Genomic DNA, 15,208 nt, shown 5'->3' with positions numbered 1-15,208 from the left:
GTATAAGAGACAGGTCAAAGGCAGCGGCAGGGTCCCGCCCGTGGTGGTGGCAGGGCGGCTCTCCTGGGACTCCGGCAGCCGCGTTTGAACCTTAAAGCATCGCTGTAGCGTGCCGTGGCCGGAACCTAATTTTAAATGAACCCCAGATACTGAGAAGCCGGGTCATAGTAACGGGCTCTGCTCTTAGCGGCCTGTTGGAGCTGCTGCGGTGTCACTCTGTCAGGGAAAACTGAAGAATGACAGTTGACATGCGTGAAGGGAATTATTTTGCCCAGTTTTGTATCCTAAAGCACTTCATCTTAAAACAGGACGGTATTGTGAAGTGAGCTGGTAACCTTCGTCATGTAATTATTTTGATCAGTCATTATTTTGATTAACTGCAACAGAAATGCCTAAAACTACAGACTCCAAGTTCAATGATCCTTCAAGGCAACTCTCCCATTGCGTCTCCTACACCCTCAAAACTCAAGTGTATCAGATTTCACACTGTTTCTGACCGAGGAGTACAGACGGTAACTCTTTGAAATTGCAGTAGTATCTCACTATTGGAGTTAGCACAGCTGTGTAAGGAGCTGGGTGGTGGCAGAACAGTTTTTTTTCCTGCGGCAGTCTTGATTACATAAGGCCAATGCTTTTAGGCTTGGCTTCTAAGCTGGAACCTGTGAATGGATCACTCTAGAAGACCATGAAAGTTTCATAATGAATGAAATCTTCACCGAAGAGACTCCTCTAAGTCAGTATGTAAACATGTAACTCCTTAGCCAAATACTGCCTTTACTTAATACCCAAGTAAGGAAAGCATGTGAGCAGTGCTACATGCTACTTGTATCTTTATGGTCTATATGCTAAAGTCATTTGCTGACAAGTGATGCAAGGGAAATTGTCTGAACTCTGGAATCATGGAATAATAGTTCAGAGGTGCTTTTAGTGTCAAACAAGTTATGGTTAACAGTACATTACCCAGTTCACTTGTATTTCTGTTGGGTAGGTAAGGGGAATGAGAGAAGGATGTTCTGAGTCAAGGGCTTATACTTATTCAAATGCAATGAATCTGGTACTATTGCTCTTTTGTTTTAATGACATGTACAAATGATTTTTGATAAGTTAAAATCTTTTGTTATATGGGGTTTAACTTTGACTGAAACTGGTATGCTGAGAACAGGCTTTTAGAACATGTCTCATTTGGGCTTACTTTTAAGGGCATAGTCAAACCCTATAGAAATACTACCATTTTAGATCTTACAAAACCTTATGAAAGGTTATACAAAACTTTATACAAAAAAAAAACCCCTTATACAAAACCGTAAATTAAAGACTAGGCATACAGCTGGCTATCATGCAATTGGGACATCCACGTGTCCCAGTCATGTTTTATTAAGACTTTCTGACTGTAAAATGTCTTGGCGTAAGAATTTAATATTGAGTGTGCGTTACAGTTGCACAGCGGTATGAGACTGTTATAGAGCAATAAAAAAGATGAAATTTTCAACATGTCTTCCTTTACTGTTAGTTACTATTATGTAGATGAGAAATTTTTTGTAACAATTAGTAAGAAAAAAAATGTTTTTTATGAAATAGCAGGATTTTTTTTTAAGCAAGACATGCCAGTAACCAATAATATGCTTTCATTAATATTTTGATGTTGCTATTCCACTGAAGTGCACAGCAGCACAGGATGATAACAGTATTATGAGGTAGTTAGATACAGTACTGCTAATGTTCAGCAGCCAGTGTGAAATAGGACTGTGTTTTTAAAAATGCCTGCTACAGTTAAGCGTTAGTAATTAATAACTCTGATATTGGACACAGCTTTCCAGACTGTTCAGTTGCAGTTAATGTTGTTGACTTCTTAAAAAGGATTGAAGGGTAGCTCAGTACTGATGTGGGGGTTTTTTGTTTGGTTGGATTTTTTTGTTTTGTTTTCATCCAGTTCAGTTTTATTTAATTACTTCTGTAACTTGTGATAAGAGTAATATATGAAAACACTAGCTGCTTGTGAAAAAGCAATCGTCTTGGCAATCTCCAATCAAAGTGCCATAATTAGAAGGTGAAGATTTATTTATATGTAATGAATTACATTGATTGAAATTAAAATTACAACTCACTTTATCTAGTCAAAGTTGAATGACAAACTCAAAATATATTGCTTTCTGTCAGGAGTTTCAATGCAAATGCAGTGTACATCCAAGTTTTCTGTAACTTACCGTTGTTGCTGTAGTTTTGCTTTCTAGTGTATTTCTATGTCCAAACAAGTTTTAGATATGTATGTCTTATTTCTAGAGTGTAAAAGGTAGATACACTGTTCATATACTTATGTACTCTGTGGCTGTGTACACATAGATATGCACACACACCTACATAGTGATGATATGCCCTTAATTTGTGCAGGTGGAGGTGGTGTCACATATTTTTTGAAGAGTTTAGCCAAATATTCTTTTGTAATAGGTTAGTTTCATTAATCAACAACATTCTTCTCAGATGGTTAAATACCAGCACTTCCATGTAAGAGGAGGGACTGGAGAGAGTCAAGGAGGCTGTGGAGTACCTAAGTGTCTGTTCTGTCTGTGGGGGGATGTATTTTCTAAATAACCTATGTATTGTGAAATCTCATGTTTCAGGAAACTATTCCTGCTTTTTCACTATGTTTTATGTCTAGTTGGTTGGAAATAATCTGTGAAATTTTAATCAATGCAGGTGTCCAGTGTGACTGAACAGCAAACATAAGGCTAGTAAGGTTCACATGTACTGCTGAAAGCGTTAAACTTGGTGCGATAACAGTTTAATATCTCAGTTTCTTTCTCTGGAGACTTGTAAATTTAGCATTCTCCAGGATCCTAAATATTATGTTTAATTTTATGCTTTTAAGGTATGTGGTTTTACAGAGTATATGTGGGGTTTTTTTGTTTTTGTTTTTTTTTTTTTTTTTAATTTATATCTACAGAGGAGCAATCTGTAGCCAAGTAGCTGCTATGCCTCCTGTTGTGCCAAAAAAAAGCTCAATAGTGTAACAGGGCAGATACTTTGCAGCTCTTCAAGAAGGAAAAGATTATTTGTGCTGCACTGAAATGTAGCCAATGTTGGATTTATCATGTTGAACTATGGATACTATGGATTTACACAGCCAGATCTTTCTCTTTAACAGTAGATACACTGAACTTTCCAGATCATGGTTCACAAAACTTGTGTTAGAAAACACTGATCACAGCGGTGATCTTAAATGTCTGCTTAAACTTGTTAAATTTTACATTTGTGACTTGGAAAGAGATTGTTTAGACTCTTCCCATTTTGCTCAGAAAGATATTTTTTGCAAATGCAGAGTCAGTTAAGGAATGACACAACCACAGTCTCCAGTACAAACGGAGTGTATGGATTTTTCTCCTTTTTGCCAATGGAATGTTAATACCTGGTTTTATGCATGGAAGTTCTAGTACTTTAGGACTTAGTTAATTCAAACATTGAGCTGAAGCAACCAATGTTAACTGAAAACACAAAGTTAGCTATTAGTATATATTAGCTCATGTATTTAGATTATTTGCAAAAATTATTTGAGTGTTAAAACCTTTGTATGTCTCTTTTCATAGACATCTAAGAGTTAATGTACTCAAAGTTTTATGTACTTGAAAAGCTGTCAAGTTCTGCTATCCTACGTTTGGTTCTGAGAAACAACTGTGCTGAAGTTGGGGAGAGTTTGCCCAGAAGTTTCAGGGAAATGTTTCTGAACATACATTTACTGGACTAGTGATAGCTACCTTGGCTTTTAAAACTTTCCATCCTGGATGGCACCCTACTACAGAGCCTTTAGAGTGCTTGAATGGGGGTGATTATAAAATGCTGTGGGAGAAGGAGGGCTTGGAGACGGAAGAGGACTTGTATGTGATGTAGAGAGCTGCCTGGGTTAAATGGCACTGAAAGTGCTAGTTCCTGCTGCTGCTGACAGATTAGGAGTTTGTATGCACATTATTGGCTTCATAGAGCTTCTGTGGATGCAAAACCAGTTTATCTCGTGCTCTTCAAGTATATTGACCAGTATGTTCTGAAGCCTGCAGCTTGTTAACTGTTTGGTAGCTTCTATTTTGCTTTTCTGTTGAACAAGGTGTCTTCTTCATAGGTAGTGACCTCAACATGTCAGCTGTATTTGAGAGAGTTTTTGAAGTACAGTTGCTGTTTTCTGACATACCGTACACTTAAGTGCTGATACTTGTCTTATATAGAAGTTATCCATGATACGCATTTTTTTTTCTTAAGTGGAGGTATAAAATTATTGATGTGTAGAGTTTCACAGAATGTGAATCAGCTAAAGAGAATCAGCTAAACATCAGGTACAGAAATTTAGAGAATCAGCTAAACATCAGGTACAGGAGCATATGATTTGGGACAAATCTGCATTCAGCACTTTCAGAATTCTGACCTGTTCATTCATTTTCCTGCAATACTACCTTTAGCCTTTAAAATGGAGAGAATGTCCTGTCCTGGGGCTCCAACTCCAATCTTTATCCTCATGTCTTCTTAACTGTCATCTGTCTCTCCCTCATCTTTTATTCTAGCTAGATATAACTCATAGTTATGCTATTCTCACACTGACAAAAGTATTTAGTGAGTCTTATAGGTTTTTGCTAAGCAGATGTTACCCATCTCAGTTAGGAGTGAGCTGGATTTCTGGCTTCATCTTCACAAAGCAGTGTCTTCCGCTTTTCACTTACAGTGAAATGGGCTGTAAAGGCCTGTCTTTAAAGCTAGATCAAAAAGTCGGATACTTCAAGCATGGTTTGCTGTGTGTCAGTATCAAGGTTATAATCATGTTTTCCACTTCTTCATTTCTGGACTTCAGAATTTAGCATTTAATGGAAACTAATGTGGCATTGTAAAGTGGAAGAAGTTTGACTCTACTTCTCGCAAGTAGCTTCAAATCTGATGAATGTTTGTCAGCTAAGGGCTTTTCATAGCAGTTGTGAGAGGAAGTAAGTGAATGAGTTTCCAACCTCTGTTGGACACAATTCATGAGATTGTTCCATACCATCCCTTTTCTGCTTGTTTAATGTTCTTTTTTCTTATCCTATTAAGTAGAAATTAGTGAAATCTGTCATTTAGTAGGCAGATGTTGGGTCTCTAAAACATTTATCTTGCTCTGAATGGGCCAGAACAATTGAAAACTCACTTTCTTTGAGGTTCAGCTGACACTGTTTTCATCTTTGGATAAACTGCAGATAAGCTTTGGATCCAACTCCAGTGTTACAGTAGTACTTTTGGGGGGATGGAGATGCAGAGAGTATGCTGGAAATGCCCTCTGCAAATACTTGATAGAAACATAAAGAGGCAGGCATATTTGATGGTCGTACTGAAGCTACCTTTGGTGGCTACAGCAAGGGCTTGCCTTGCCAGTTGGAGGCAGCAGGTGTTAGTTTAGCAAGGAATGGGTTTGAATGTAGTTTTAGGCAGCCTTCGAGAACAGCTGCATTTACTCCTACTTGACACTGGGCCATGTATCTAATCCTTTGGTATTACTGCATTATCACCCAAATACATGCTATTCAGGAAAATATAACACATGGTTTCTGAATGAATCTAAAAAAAAGTTAAAGCCAGCTGTTTATCCTATCTCTGCTGTCTTGTTTTTATGTGGCAGAGGTCATGGTAATGAATTTCAAATTTATTAAAAAGTACATAAATTTGTATCTGTAGATGACTATTTTGTTTAAGATGGTTGACAGTGCAGAATCCATGTTCTCTTAATTTCATTTTATTAAAACAGACTTAAATTGTTAATTATTGGTCTTTAGCAGAGTAAACCCAGCAACTAAATTTGTTCAGTGAAATTTTTATAATCTGGTCTGATGCTCCCCCTGTCTAAAATCAGGTATTACAACCTGAACGTAGTCCTTTAAAACTACAGAATGTGTTATGCAGCTCTAATTCTTTATCTGAGTGAATGATAGCTTAACAAAATGTATACCTTCATATATTCTTGACTGCTTGCAGTCTGTATATTGGTCAAAGAAGATTATTGTAGGATGATACTTCAATCACATTTGACTCTGTTTATATGCCAGGTCTCCATGTAACTACTATACTGGGCAAAATCTGTATCTTTTTGTTCTTTAGCTGTATTAAAGAAAAACTTTTCTCTCTAATAAAAAGAAGTCTTCAACATATTCTACTTGCAACAATAAACTAGTGCTAAGCTAACTTGAAATAATTGATTCTCTTACAGTGAAAATGTCCTGTTTGGAATGGGAAATCCTCTGCTTGATATCTGTGCAGTTGTGGACAAAGACTTCCTTGACAAGTAAGTCTTAATTTTAATTTTTTTTTTTAATGTCAATTTTGTTTCCAGAATGATGCCTATAAATAAACAGAGGACTACCTGCTTGTGTAATGCTAATGTAATCCCTGTGGGATTCTGACCTTATTCTGAAAGAAGCCAACATTGTATCAGTCATTTGATTAGCTAGAAGCCATATGAAGCTGTGGTGGTAGTGTCAATGAAAAGCTTCAGTGTTTTCATGTGGTTTTGGTATTTATTTGTTTTCTATCAATTATTTATTCTAGTCCCTTCATGCTGTCTTTGCTAGCCTTTAATTGGAAGCAATCATCAATGTCAGTAAAATGTAGGCAGCTCTTGTATGAGTAGTGTTTTCCTTTTGACGTACTATTACAGTGCTCTTCAGTGATGACTTTGGGGCAAATGAGCAATTTCTGTAACACCAGGAGAAGTTGTGCAAGTGTAATTTTTTTTTTTTAATATTCCAGTTTATCAGTCAAGAACAGGACCACTTCTTACCATGTGGTCTGTTATCTTGCTTAAGCCTAGTAGTTAATGCTACCAGCCATGTAACCATATCACTGAATTGCTGTTGTCATTGTTTACTCATTCTCTGATCAGCTTAGAGATGTGTCTTTTCAAGAGATGTAAAATATAGTTGCGCTTTTAAATCCTTCTGCATGAGCTCACTTTCTTCCAGTTGTTGCTGCTTTCTCTTGTTTGCAAGCAATCAATAAGTTGATTTCATCTTTCAGAGTATTCAGAATTCTTTCTTTAATGTTTAAAGTGTTAATGATTATTTTTTTTCTCTAGTCATTCTTATTAATGGAAATACTGCATCAAGAATAAATTTCACATCACCAAATAAAGAACAGGTGCAGTGTTTTTATTTGTGAATGTGTATTGTCGGCCACAAATATTTTGTTCTGAAGCCTTTAATAATAGCAGTAATTCATTTTGCAATGGATATTATAAGCTGGAAGCAAAAGACAAGAATGTAATGGGGTGTATCAATCTCAGAAACATCTGGAACTTTGAACACTCAAGACATAGACTCGATTTCTGAAAAAGTAAATTATTCTGATGTAGTTCTCTGCCTTGTGCTTTTACTGAAATAACTTGAAAACTAGTCTCTGAACATAAGTAATGTCTTAGCCCCCAACCCAAAAATATTCCCCAGCTAATCCTTATAAATTGCTGACACAAGAGGTGGTAGGATCTATATTCCAGCAGTGAAATCCTGCAACCGTGCATTGTGCTTTTCACTGGACCTGATCTGCTCTGCAGAATTAAATTTAATAATTAGAAGTCTCATGTACTGAAATTTGAGTCCTGCTGGACAAGTTAAATTATCTCCTGGAAGAGCATATGCTTTGTGAGCATTTCTTTACTGACAAAATGCCTTTGGGGAGTATTGCATTATTTAAAGCAATAAGCAGTCCTCCAACAGCAGTTTGATAGCTGATAAGTGTGATAGCTCTGGTGGTAATCTGAAAACTGAGAAGCTTGTCTACCTTCTTCACATGTACCTGATTGTGTTTCTAGCTCCCTATTTATAAGTGTATGCATAGTCGTCCATTTAACAGACAAGCATGTTTCTACTCTTAAGTCCAACTACCTTTGCAGTGCTTCCTTAAATGAGAATCCACTCCCACGCTTCCTCAGTTTGTGAAGGGAGATAAAATAGCAAGCCTAGCTGTAGAACAACTGCTACAATGAAGTTATCGATTCAAGTGCTGCCAGGAGGTGTAAGAACATAGATATTTCAGGACTGTGAATCATTTGACAGAGAAATTGTCCATCATACCAGCCTAGTGACTCTGTTTCTTCTTGTCAAAGAAGAGGTGCATCCATCTCTAGCCATGTAGCGTCAGCTCTTGGTATCTTGGCAGTGATCAAGTAGCTCTGGAGTTGATCTCTTGCCTCTTCACCTGGATGGGCATGTTTAATGGGGCCATCAGGCCAGCTGGGCTCTGACTTGAGCAGGTAGCTTAGGAAAATGAGGAAAGAATTTAGGTAAACACCCATAAGAATTTTATAATTTAACTTTTTCACTGGTTACATTAGGTTATCCTCCTCTCCTGTATAACCAGTTTTAAAAGTAAATACCTTTGTTCAGAATAAAGGATTTGATGTTGCAAGTTAAATCAGCAAGTATATTGTCAATGAAATGCGAGAGTATTAAAATGAGTTCTGTAACCAGATTATTTTTGTAACTGTTAGTTAACTTAATGTTTCATATTAAGAAAATGCAAATGGAAACAGCATAAGATTGAGAAGGAAGTCTCAAGTGGTCCTTTTTAACAATATTTAAATGTCCTACAACCCATGTTATAAATAAACCTGAAAATAAGTACATAATGCAGCCCTACCCCTGGCAGATTCAAAAGAGCTTGCTGCCATGCAATACCAGTATTGGAAGGCTGGCTGAGTGGTTTTGGCTTGGGTTGTTAGCACCGCCCTGTCACCCTTGTTTCAAGGTGGACTTTGGTTTAATCCAAAATCTTTTGCTCTCTTGACAAGCTTTGGAAAGCTTTAAGTCTTTCCTAGACTATTTCTAGGAGAGGTGGTCTTAATTTATATCACGACATAGCTTCACTGTGGCTGCAAGATTTTTAGACCACACCAGCAGCCTAGCATTACCCGAGCCAGAGAAGCTTTGGCTTCTATCAGGTAGGGTCTCATTTCTTGTCTCTCTACAGGGAGAAAATCTGAAAAAGTGTTAGCAGTGTTGATGGCACTGTTCGAAACTAGTGGTACCCAAAGCCACTTTAGTTTCTGTTCACAGAGCTGGATAGCAGTCTTGAAGTAAATGCAGTCTGTTGTATGCCCTTGTTTTTTCTGGGTATCTGCATGAAACAAATATCAGAAATGCTTCTTTTTTTTTTTTTTTTGGGGGGGGGGGGAGGTCTTAATTTAATTTGCATTAATTCAATAACCTAACAGTATTTATCTTTATTTTTTCTAGGATATAGATACTTGCTCAAAGAGCAGTTTTTTATGGGTGGCAGGGGAAAGAACAGAAAAAGGATTGATGCTTTGTAGGTGAATTGCTAACTATAGCTATGCTAATCTGTGAAAGTAACTTTGCTAAAAGGTATTCATTAAAACTTTTGGTGTACTCAGTTCTACCTGTGACATTTAAGGAATAGTTCCTTTACCTAGTGAATTTTAACAGGCATTTAAGAATAACTTAATCTACACTATGTATATTAAACTCTAATAAAGTGAACAAAGAAATTCGAATTAACATGTTGATGTTGTAAGACTCCGTAGAAACTCAGTACTCTGACTCCTGTGAATCCGCCAGTGTCCTGCTGTTAAAAGTTAGGAGATGGCATCTGTTTCATTGCTCCTTCTGTAGCACTCTGCTTTGCAAATATTTAGTTTTTGACATTTATCTAACTGTAGTTAATTTTTAGGCTTTGGAGATCTGGTTGTTACTTGTCGCCTCAAGGACACATCCAGCAGTTGAGAAATGTGTGTTCACACAATTCTCTTGCTGTTCAGCATTTGTGTCTATGACTGCATGAATTGAGGAGGTAGAAAAGAACACTATTGACAAATTTATGTTGACAGAATTATTATGCTAGTATTGGAACTTCTAAATATGTGAAAACCTTGTATCTTCTCTGATTAGCCCTGGGAAGGCAAGGAAAATATTTGTAATTGGCAGCACCTGTATAAGCATATAAATATCCTTCAGTCCATGCTCTTAAAAAGGAGTGGAGGTATAGGTAAAATTATGATATGTGTCATATTTCTCACATCAAGTTTAAGAATGCTTATTGTTTTATTTCTCTCTTATTTCCTGGGCTCTTTGCCAGAGCCATGATCTCATGAAGTGGGCTATGTTTACTAGTCTGGATGTCAAATTTCATTATATTTGTCATCTCCCAACTGATTATTTGGTCACTGTCATTGTCCAGGATTACAAGTTGCTATTTGATTTACTTGTTGGTTGTCAAAGCAGCCAAGTCTTCTTTTTTGTGTGTTTTGTGGTTTGGGTTTTTTTTTTTTTTCTTCCTTAAAATCAGGGTCTATGGCAGTGTTTGCACAAGTTCATTGAAGGTGCTAAAGTTTTTAATAGCTTTCATGCCCTGCTGTATTGCCTGCTTCATAGTTCTCTTTCCTGCCTTATCTGTGACACTGTTGTAAATACAAACTATCTGTAAACCAAGAAATGGGTTTATAATCTTTTACTCTTCACTGGAAAAACAGCTTTGAAGAAATGGGAGAGGAAGAATGAATGGGTTCTTCTGAGTATGTGTATATTGGAGAGGTGGTGATGGTTAATATCTGAAAAGAGAATTATCATCACACTGAAGGAAGAAATGCTGTCATTTTGATCTGTAATTTCACAAGTATGGGTATAGATCCCCTGCAGTGTGCTACCAACTTGTCTGCAGCATTGAAAGTTGTTGGGTCATTAGTGGACATCTTGAGATGTTTGTTCATTCTCTACCTTTCCTCACTGCAGAGTACTTTTGACGGGTGATGGATTAGTTAAGCACAAACTTTACTAACAGAGCAATGTTGAAACTAAACTTTCTTGTTTGAGGGTGTTTTGGTGCTTACTGTGATGGAAGTGAAGATGATGTACATATTTGATCTTTTTTCTGCTCTTATGGGAATTTGGATTATAAATTAAGGGAAAGGGTTTGAGAAGCAGTTGAAATGAAAAACGTCTGCTTAATTGCATTAAATTTAGATTGGTTTATGTAGCTGTGACTGTAGACATTCTACCATGTGTTATTCTTAACATTTTCAGTTTGTTACCTTTGCTCGTATCTAACAGAAGGCTTTGTAATGTCCTATAGCAAAAAAAAAAAAAAATCAAAACACCACTCATGCAGTTAACTCTCATAAAGTGTCTAAGGGACTAAGTAGCTTTTACACAATCAGAAGTGATTATTTGTTCACCAAACTCAGGTTTCCACATAGTCTTAAGGCTTCAATGCAAAACAAGGCCTTTCCCAAAATCTCTTCATGAGTGAGCTTGAAGACTAAGAAATACGAGTGGTGATTCTGTGCTAGGAGGTTGCAGGATCAAAGAATGTACAAGCTGCAGATGTGGACTTTGCTGCCAGATTTAAGTGGAGAAAAAAAACCCTAAACTTACAGCTTTTTTAGTTTTACTAATGTGTTTACTTTGACTCTGTGTGCTTCATCAACCTGCTGGGACAGGTTAATGGGGTTTTGTATTGCTTTGAGTTGGGGGATTTTGTAATCTGTCTGTACAGTGCTGAATGTGTGCAAAGTACATAATAATTACTTCAGAATGTGTCCCTGAAAATTTGCACCACCGTTTTTTTTTGTTGTTGTTGTTAGAAGATAGCTTGTTACATAATGTTCCATTGTTTTAATAATCCTTGTCAAAGTTTTCTACTAAAAGTATCCATTGCATTGACTCATTTGGCAGAGAAGCTGAACAACTGAGAGGTTTATTTTTGCCTTGTGTTTTTGAGTTGTACCGTGGAAGTCAATTTCACTTATCTCAGGGTCTGAAGCATTGTTGAAAATGTTGAGCCAAATTGCATCATCTGACTGCTGGTAAATTATAAAAACTTTAGTGTTTGCTTGCAAAAACAGGGTAATGCCTTAAGAAGGTCCTCTCGGTACTAATGTGCCCATAAATTTGGTAGCATTCCTGACAACATAATCAGAGTTTACTACAAGCCTGATAATCTCTCCGAGTGTGTCTAGTTAAATGTGTAGTTTAAATGAATGAAAAATTTTAGTTAAGCTCCATTTGGAAAAGGCTATTAGAAAACTCTGCCTGTGCAATGACAGAGTTTTGCCTGAGGAGCTGTGATATTTTCAGGATATACTGAGCTTGAGCAATGATTACAGAACAGCTTGTAGATACTTATTTACCTGTAAAATGTAAGATGTTAATGAATAAGAAATATTCCACTCCTTGTTATCTCTTTATTGTATGTTTTCACTTTCTTAAATGCTTGCCCAGTGTTTTCCTCCACTCCCTAGTGAAAATTTGTTTAACAAAACTTCTAGAACAAGGAACTTTTAAGTGAAAGAGCTCTATGAATATTAAGTAAGTGTCTCTGTTTTTAACTAGACTATAATACTAAATGAAAAGACCCTCGCTGAAGATGTCTTTGATGGAAAAAGCTGGGTTTTTCAATCCAAAACTAGATGGTAAAACTTTCTCTTTGAAAGTGGTACTTGCTGTTTGTACTGAAAAACTTTTCATCTTTGAGTTTCCTGATTACACAATTACAAGATTGATTTTTATTTAGGATACAGTAGATAAAAACTGTGATTCATGTTCTGCGTATGGTTGCAGGCATTCTTAATTACAGGGTGCTAAGATGCAATTTTAATACTGTTTTCCATTCCCATCCTGCTTCTCCCAACAAAAATTTCCAACAGCATAGGAAAGGCTAGAATTTTTCTAGTTACTATAGTAATATAGTGAAACAGTTTGATGACTCATGAATTGAAGAAAAGTCCAGTCAAAAATTAACTCTTATTTGTCATATTCTTAGTTCTTTCAGTGTAGATGAAGTTGAGTTGTCATGTCTTAGAAAAGACAGCTTTTTAATAGCATTTTTGCAGTGGTTGGAATATCTTTAGCTTTTTAAAAACTTAAGTTTTTTTTAAAAAAAATTAGATATCTAAGTGAATTATAATGCTCATTACTAGTTGATTGGTTTTGATTCATTCAGGTGAGGCAATTTGCAATCTCAATAGCTTTTCTTCCCAAATTCCCACGTATTAAGATGAGAGGGTTTCTGTCCTTCCTTTTGAAGTTAAATACTGGATTTTAGTATTTCTTTTTAGTAACTTGCTATTCCCAAACAGTGTGCAGATACCACGTCGGTGTTACTGTTAACTGTAACCTAAGTTATGAGGGGCTTATGCCACTGGTGATCCCTGATACTATACCTGTGCTCTGTGTCACATAACCACGTCCAGGCCTGCTCTGTGCTTTGCCTCTTCTTGTCTTTGTCCTTTCTGGAGGATTGGACCTGTGGTCTCTGCTGTGGCCACAGGAGAGGGTGGAGGCAGCCTGTCTTCCTCTTAATTACCGGTGTTCTTGTTTTCCCTTAGTCAAGGGCTGGAAAAGGGTAAATCAGCTCTCTGAGTGCTGTTTTATTTTTGTCAGGGCAGAACAGTCAATACTTCCAGTTACTAGAGACCCAAGTCTGTGGTGTAGACTGTAGGATGTCATGAAGCCTGCAGTTCCTTAGTAAGTTCTGCTCAAATGCAGAGCTGGGAACAAATACCTTTCATTTACAAATCCTTGATTCCCTCTTTAATAGGATAATAGAGTATTTCAGTGAAAGTGTTGTATGCCTTGTTTTGTTTTAATATTATCATGAGTTTCAATTGAGTTTTACCAGTAACTGATGTAGATTTTTTGTGCTGTGTGTCCTGCTATACCATTAGGTCCTGATTTTGAATCTGTGCCACGTCCTGTAAAACAACGCTATATGTCTTAGGACAACTCAAAAATTGCATCAGAAAAGCTTTGTGTCTTTGCAAGCTGATAAATTATTTTGGATGTACAAATTATCTTAACTTTTTTGGTTCTACTTTAAACTTGTGGGTTTATGTCTGTCTTACTATCATGAAGACTAGGGAACTATGGCTAAACAATTTTGGGTGATTATTTTTCCAGTGCTCCAGTGATTTTATTTTTTCTTGTATTTGTTCCCTTGTCAGGAAGTGACAGCAAAAGTGATTAAGTTCCAGTGCAAGAATCTGAGATGCACATGACAAAGCATAAAGGGGAGCATATGACTTCCTAATATGACAAGTTGTAACAGGTGAACAGTAGCAAGAAGTTACAGAAATACAAATACCACCATGGACATTTTTTCAGTTCTTGCATTATTGAGACTATTTACTACTTTAGTGTTGAGGCTGGGTTTTATTCTTTTTAGGCCACAGGAGTTTCCCACTGGTAGGAAGGTAGGTAATAAAGATCACTGTAAAATTATGCTATCACTAGTGATAGTCATCTAGTATAGTCATCTTCCTTCATGAGAAGTGAAACTACGACCAAACTCAGTGCCTGACACATCCAAGTAAAGGTGACATGCAGTCTCAACAACAGATACAAAGTTAATAGAAAACCAAAAATGGTACATGGGGATGCAAGTGTTTTAATCCGTGTTTTATGTGGCTTCAAGCTAGTATACCTTATCTGTTCTGTTTTCAAGACAAGAACGGTAGTTACAATGTCAATCTTTTAATTTCTAATATTTATATTTCCCTAGCCTTCCAGTAGAAGCAAACTGTTTCAAGATCTCATGTGTCTCTCGGGAACTTTTTTTTTTGAGCTGCTCTTTGGAAAGGAGGTTGAAGACCTTTCCCCAAATCTGATTGCTATAAATTCATTTTGCAAGAGTGTGTTCTAGTGTATTTTGTTGAAGCTATTTTGGTTTTGAATTGTGCTTGTGATGTTAGGTACAGCAGTACAAAACAGTAACTAAAGTACTAAACAGAACACAACTGTTAATTGGTCTACATTAGGCAAAGCATTTGGATGTGTGTCTTGATTAGATACGGTTTCAATTTCAATGTCTGTAATATTTTTAATCTAGCTTGCCATTCCATAAACTTGGAGTTGTTGGAAATCACATTTCAGAGGATTATGGGCTGGGAATTAGTTATCTGCTTTATTTAAGGGGAAAAAAACCCCAGCTGATCTTACCACCTTTGCAAAAGTTAGCCTGTTCAAAATCCCAGACTTCTTTCTTAAGCAGCTTTTGTGCTAGTGACAATGCTAGTATATATAAACTATGTCAAACTGTAGAATTGTATCAACAGATTCCACCATTTAGATACAACATTAATTAGTATGAGTAAGTTGCTTTAGTAATTGCTAGCGTTTTATTGTTTTGAAAGCACTAACTACAAATCTCTGCTGTAGCCAGGAACATCTGAGGTGTAGCTGACTTGTTTTCAAAAGTAGGACAT

At 36.7% G+C, this 15,208-nt stretch overlaps 1 protein-coding gene across 2 annotated transcripts in view; it reads left to right on the top strand.

Moving 5' to 3' along the window:
- Positions 1-15,208, top strand: part of ADK (adenosine kinase) — a 285,109-nt gene that overhangs the window by 292 nt on the left and 269,609 nt on the right. The window contains exons 1-2 of one of the 2 annotated variants that reach the window (XM_026851591.1): positions 685-737; positions 6,209-6,283. In XM_026851591.1, coding sequence (XP_026707392.1) covers positions 700-737; positions 6,209-6,283 — 113 coding nt within the window. In that variant the 5' untranslated portion in view covers positions 685-699. Of the gene's footprint in view, positions 1-684; positions 738-6,208; positions 6,284-15,208 lie in introns of those variants that run through there. The other variant, XM_026851592.1, reaches the window with a different exon arrangement.

Source organism: Athene cunicularia (genome assembly GCF_003259725.1).
Source record: "Athene cunicularia isolate RWA chromosome 6 unlocalized genomic scaffold, athCun1 chr6_part1, whole genome shotgun sequence".
NCBI lineage: Eukaryota > Metazoa > Chordata > Aves > Strigiformes > Strigidae > Athene > Athene cunicularia.
The sequence above is the reverse complement of the archived record's forward strand: the minus strand, read 5'-3'. Positions and strand labels throughout refer to the sequence as shown.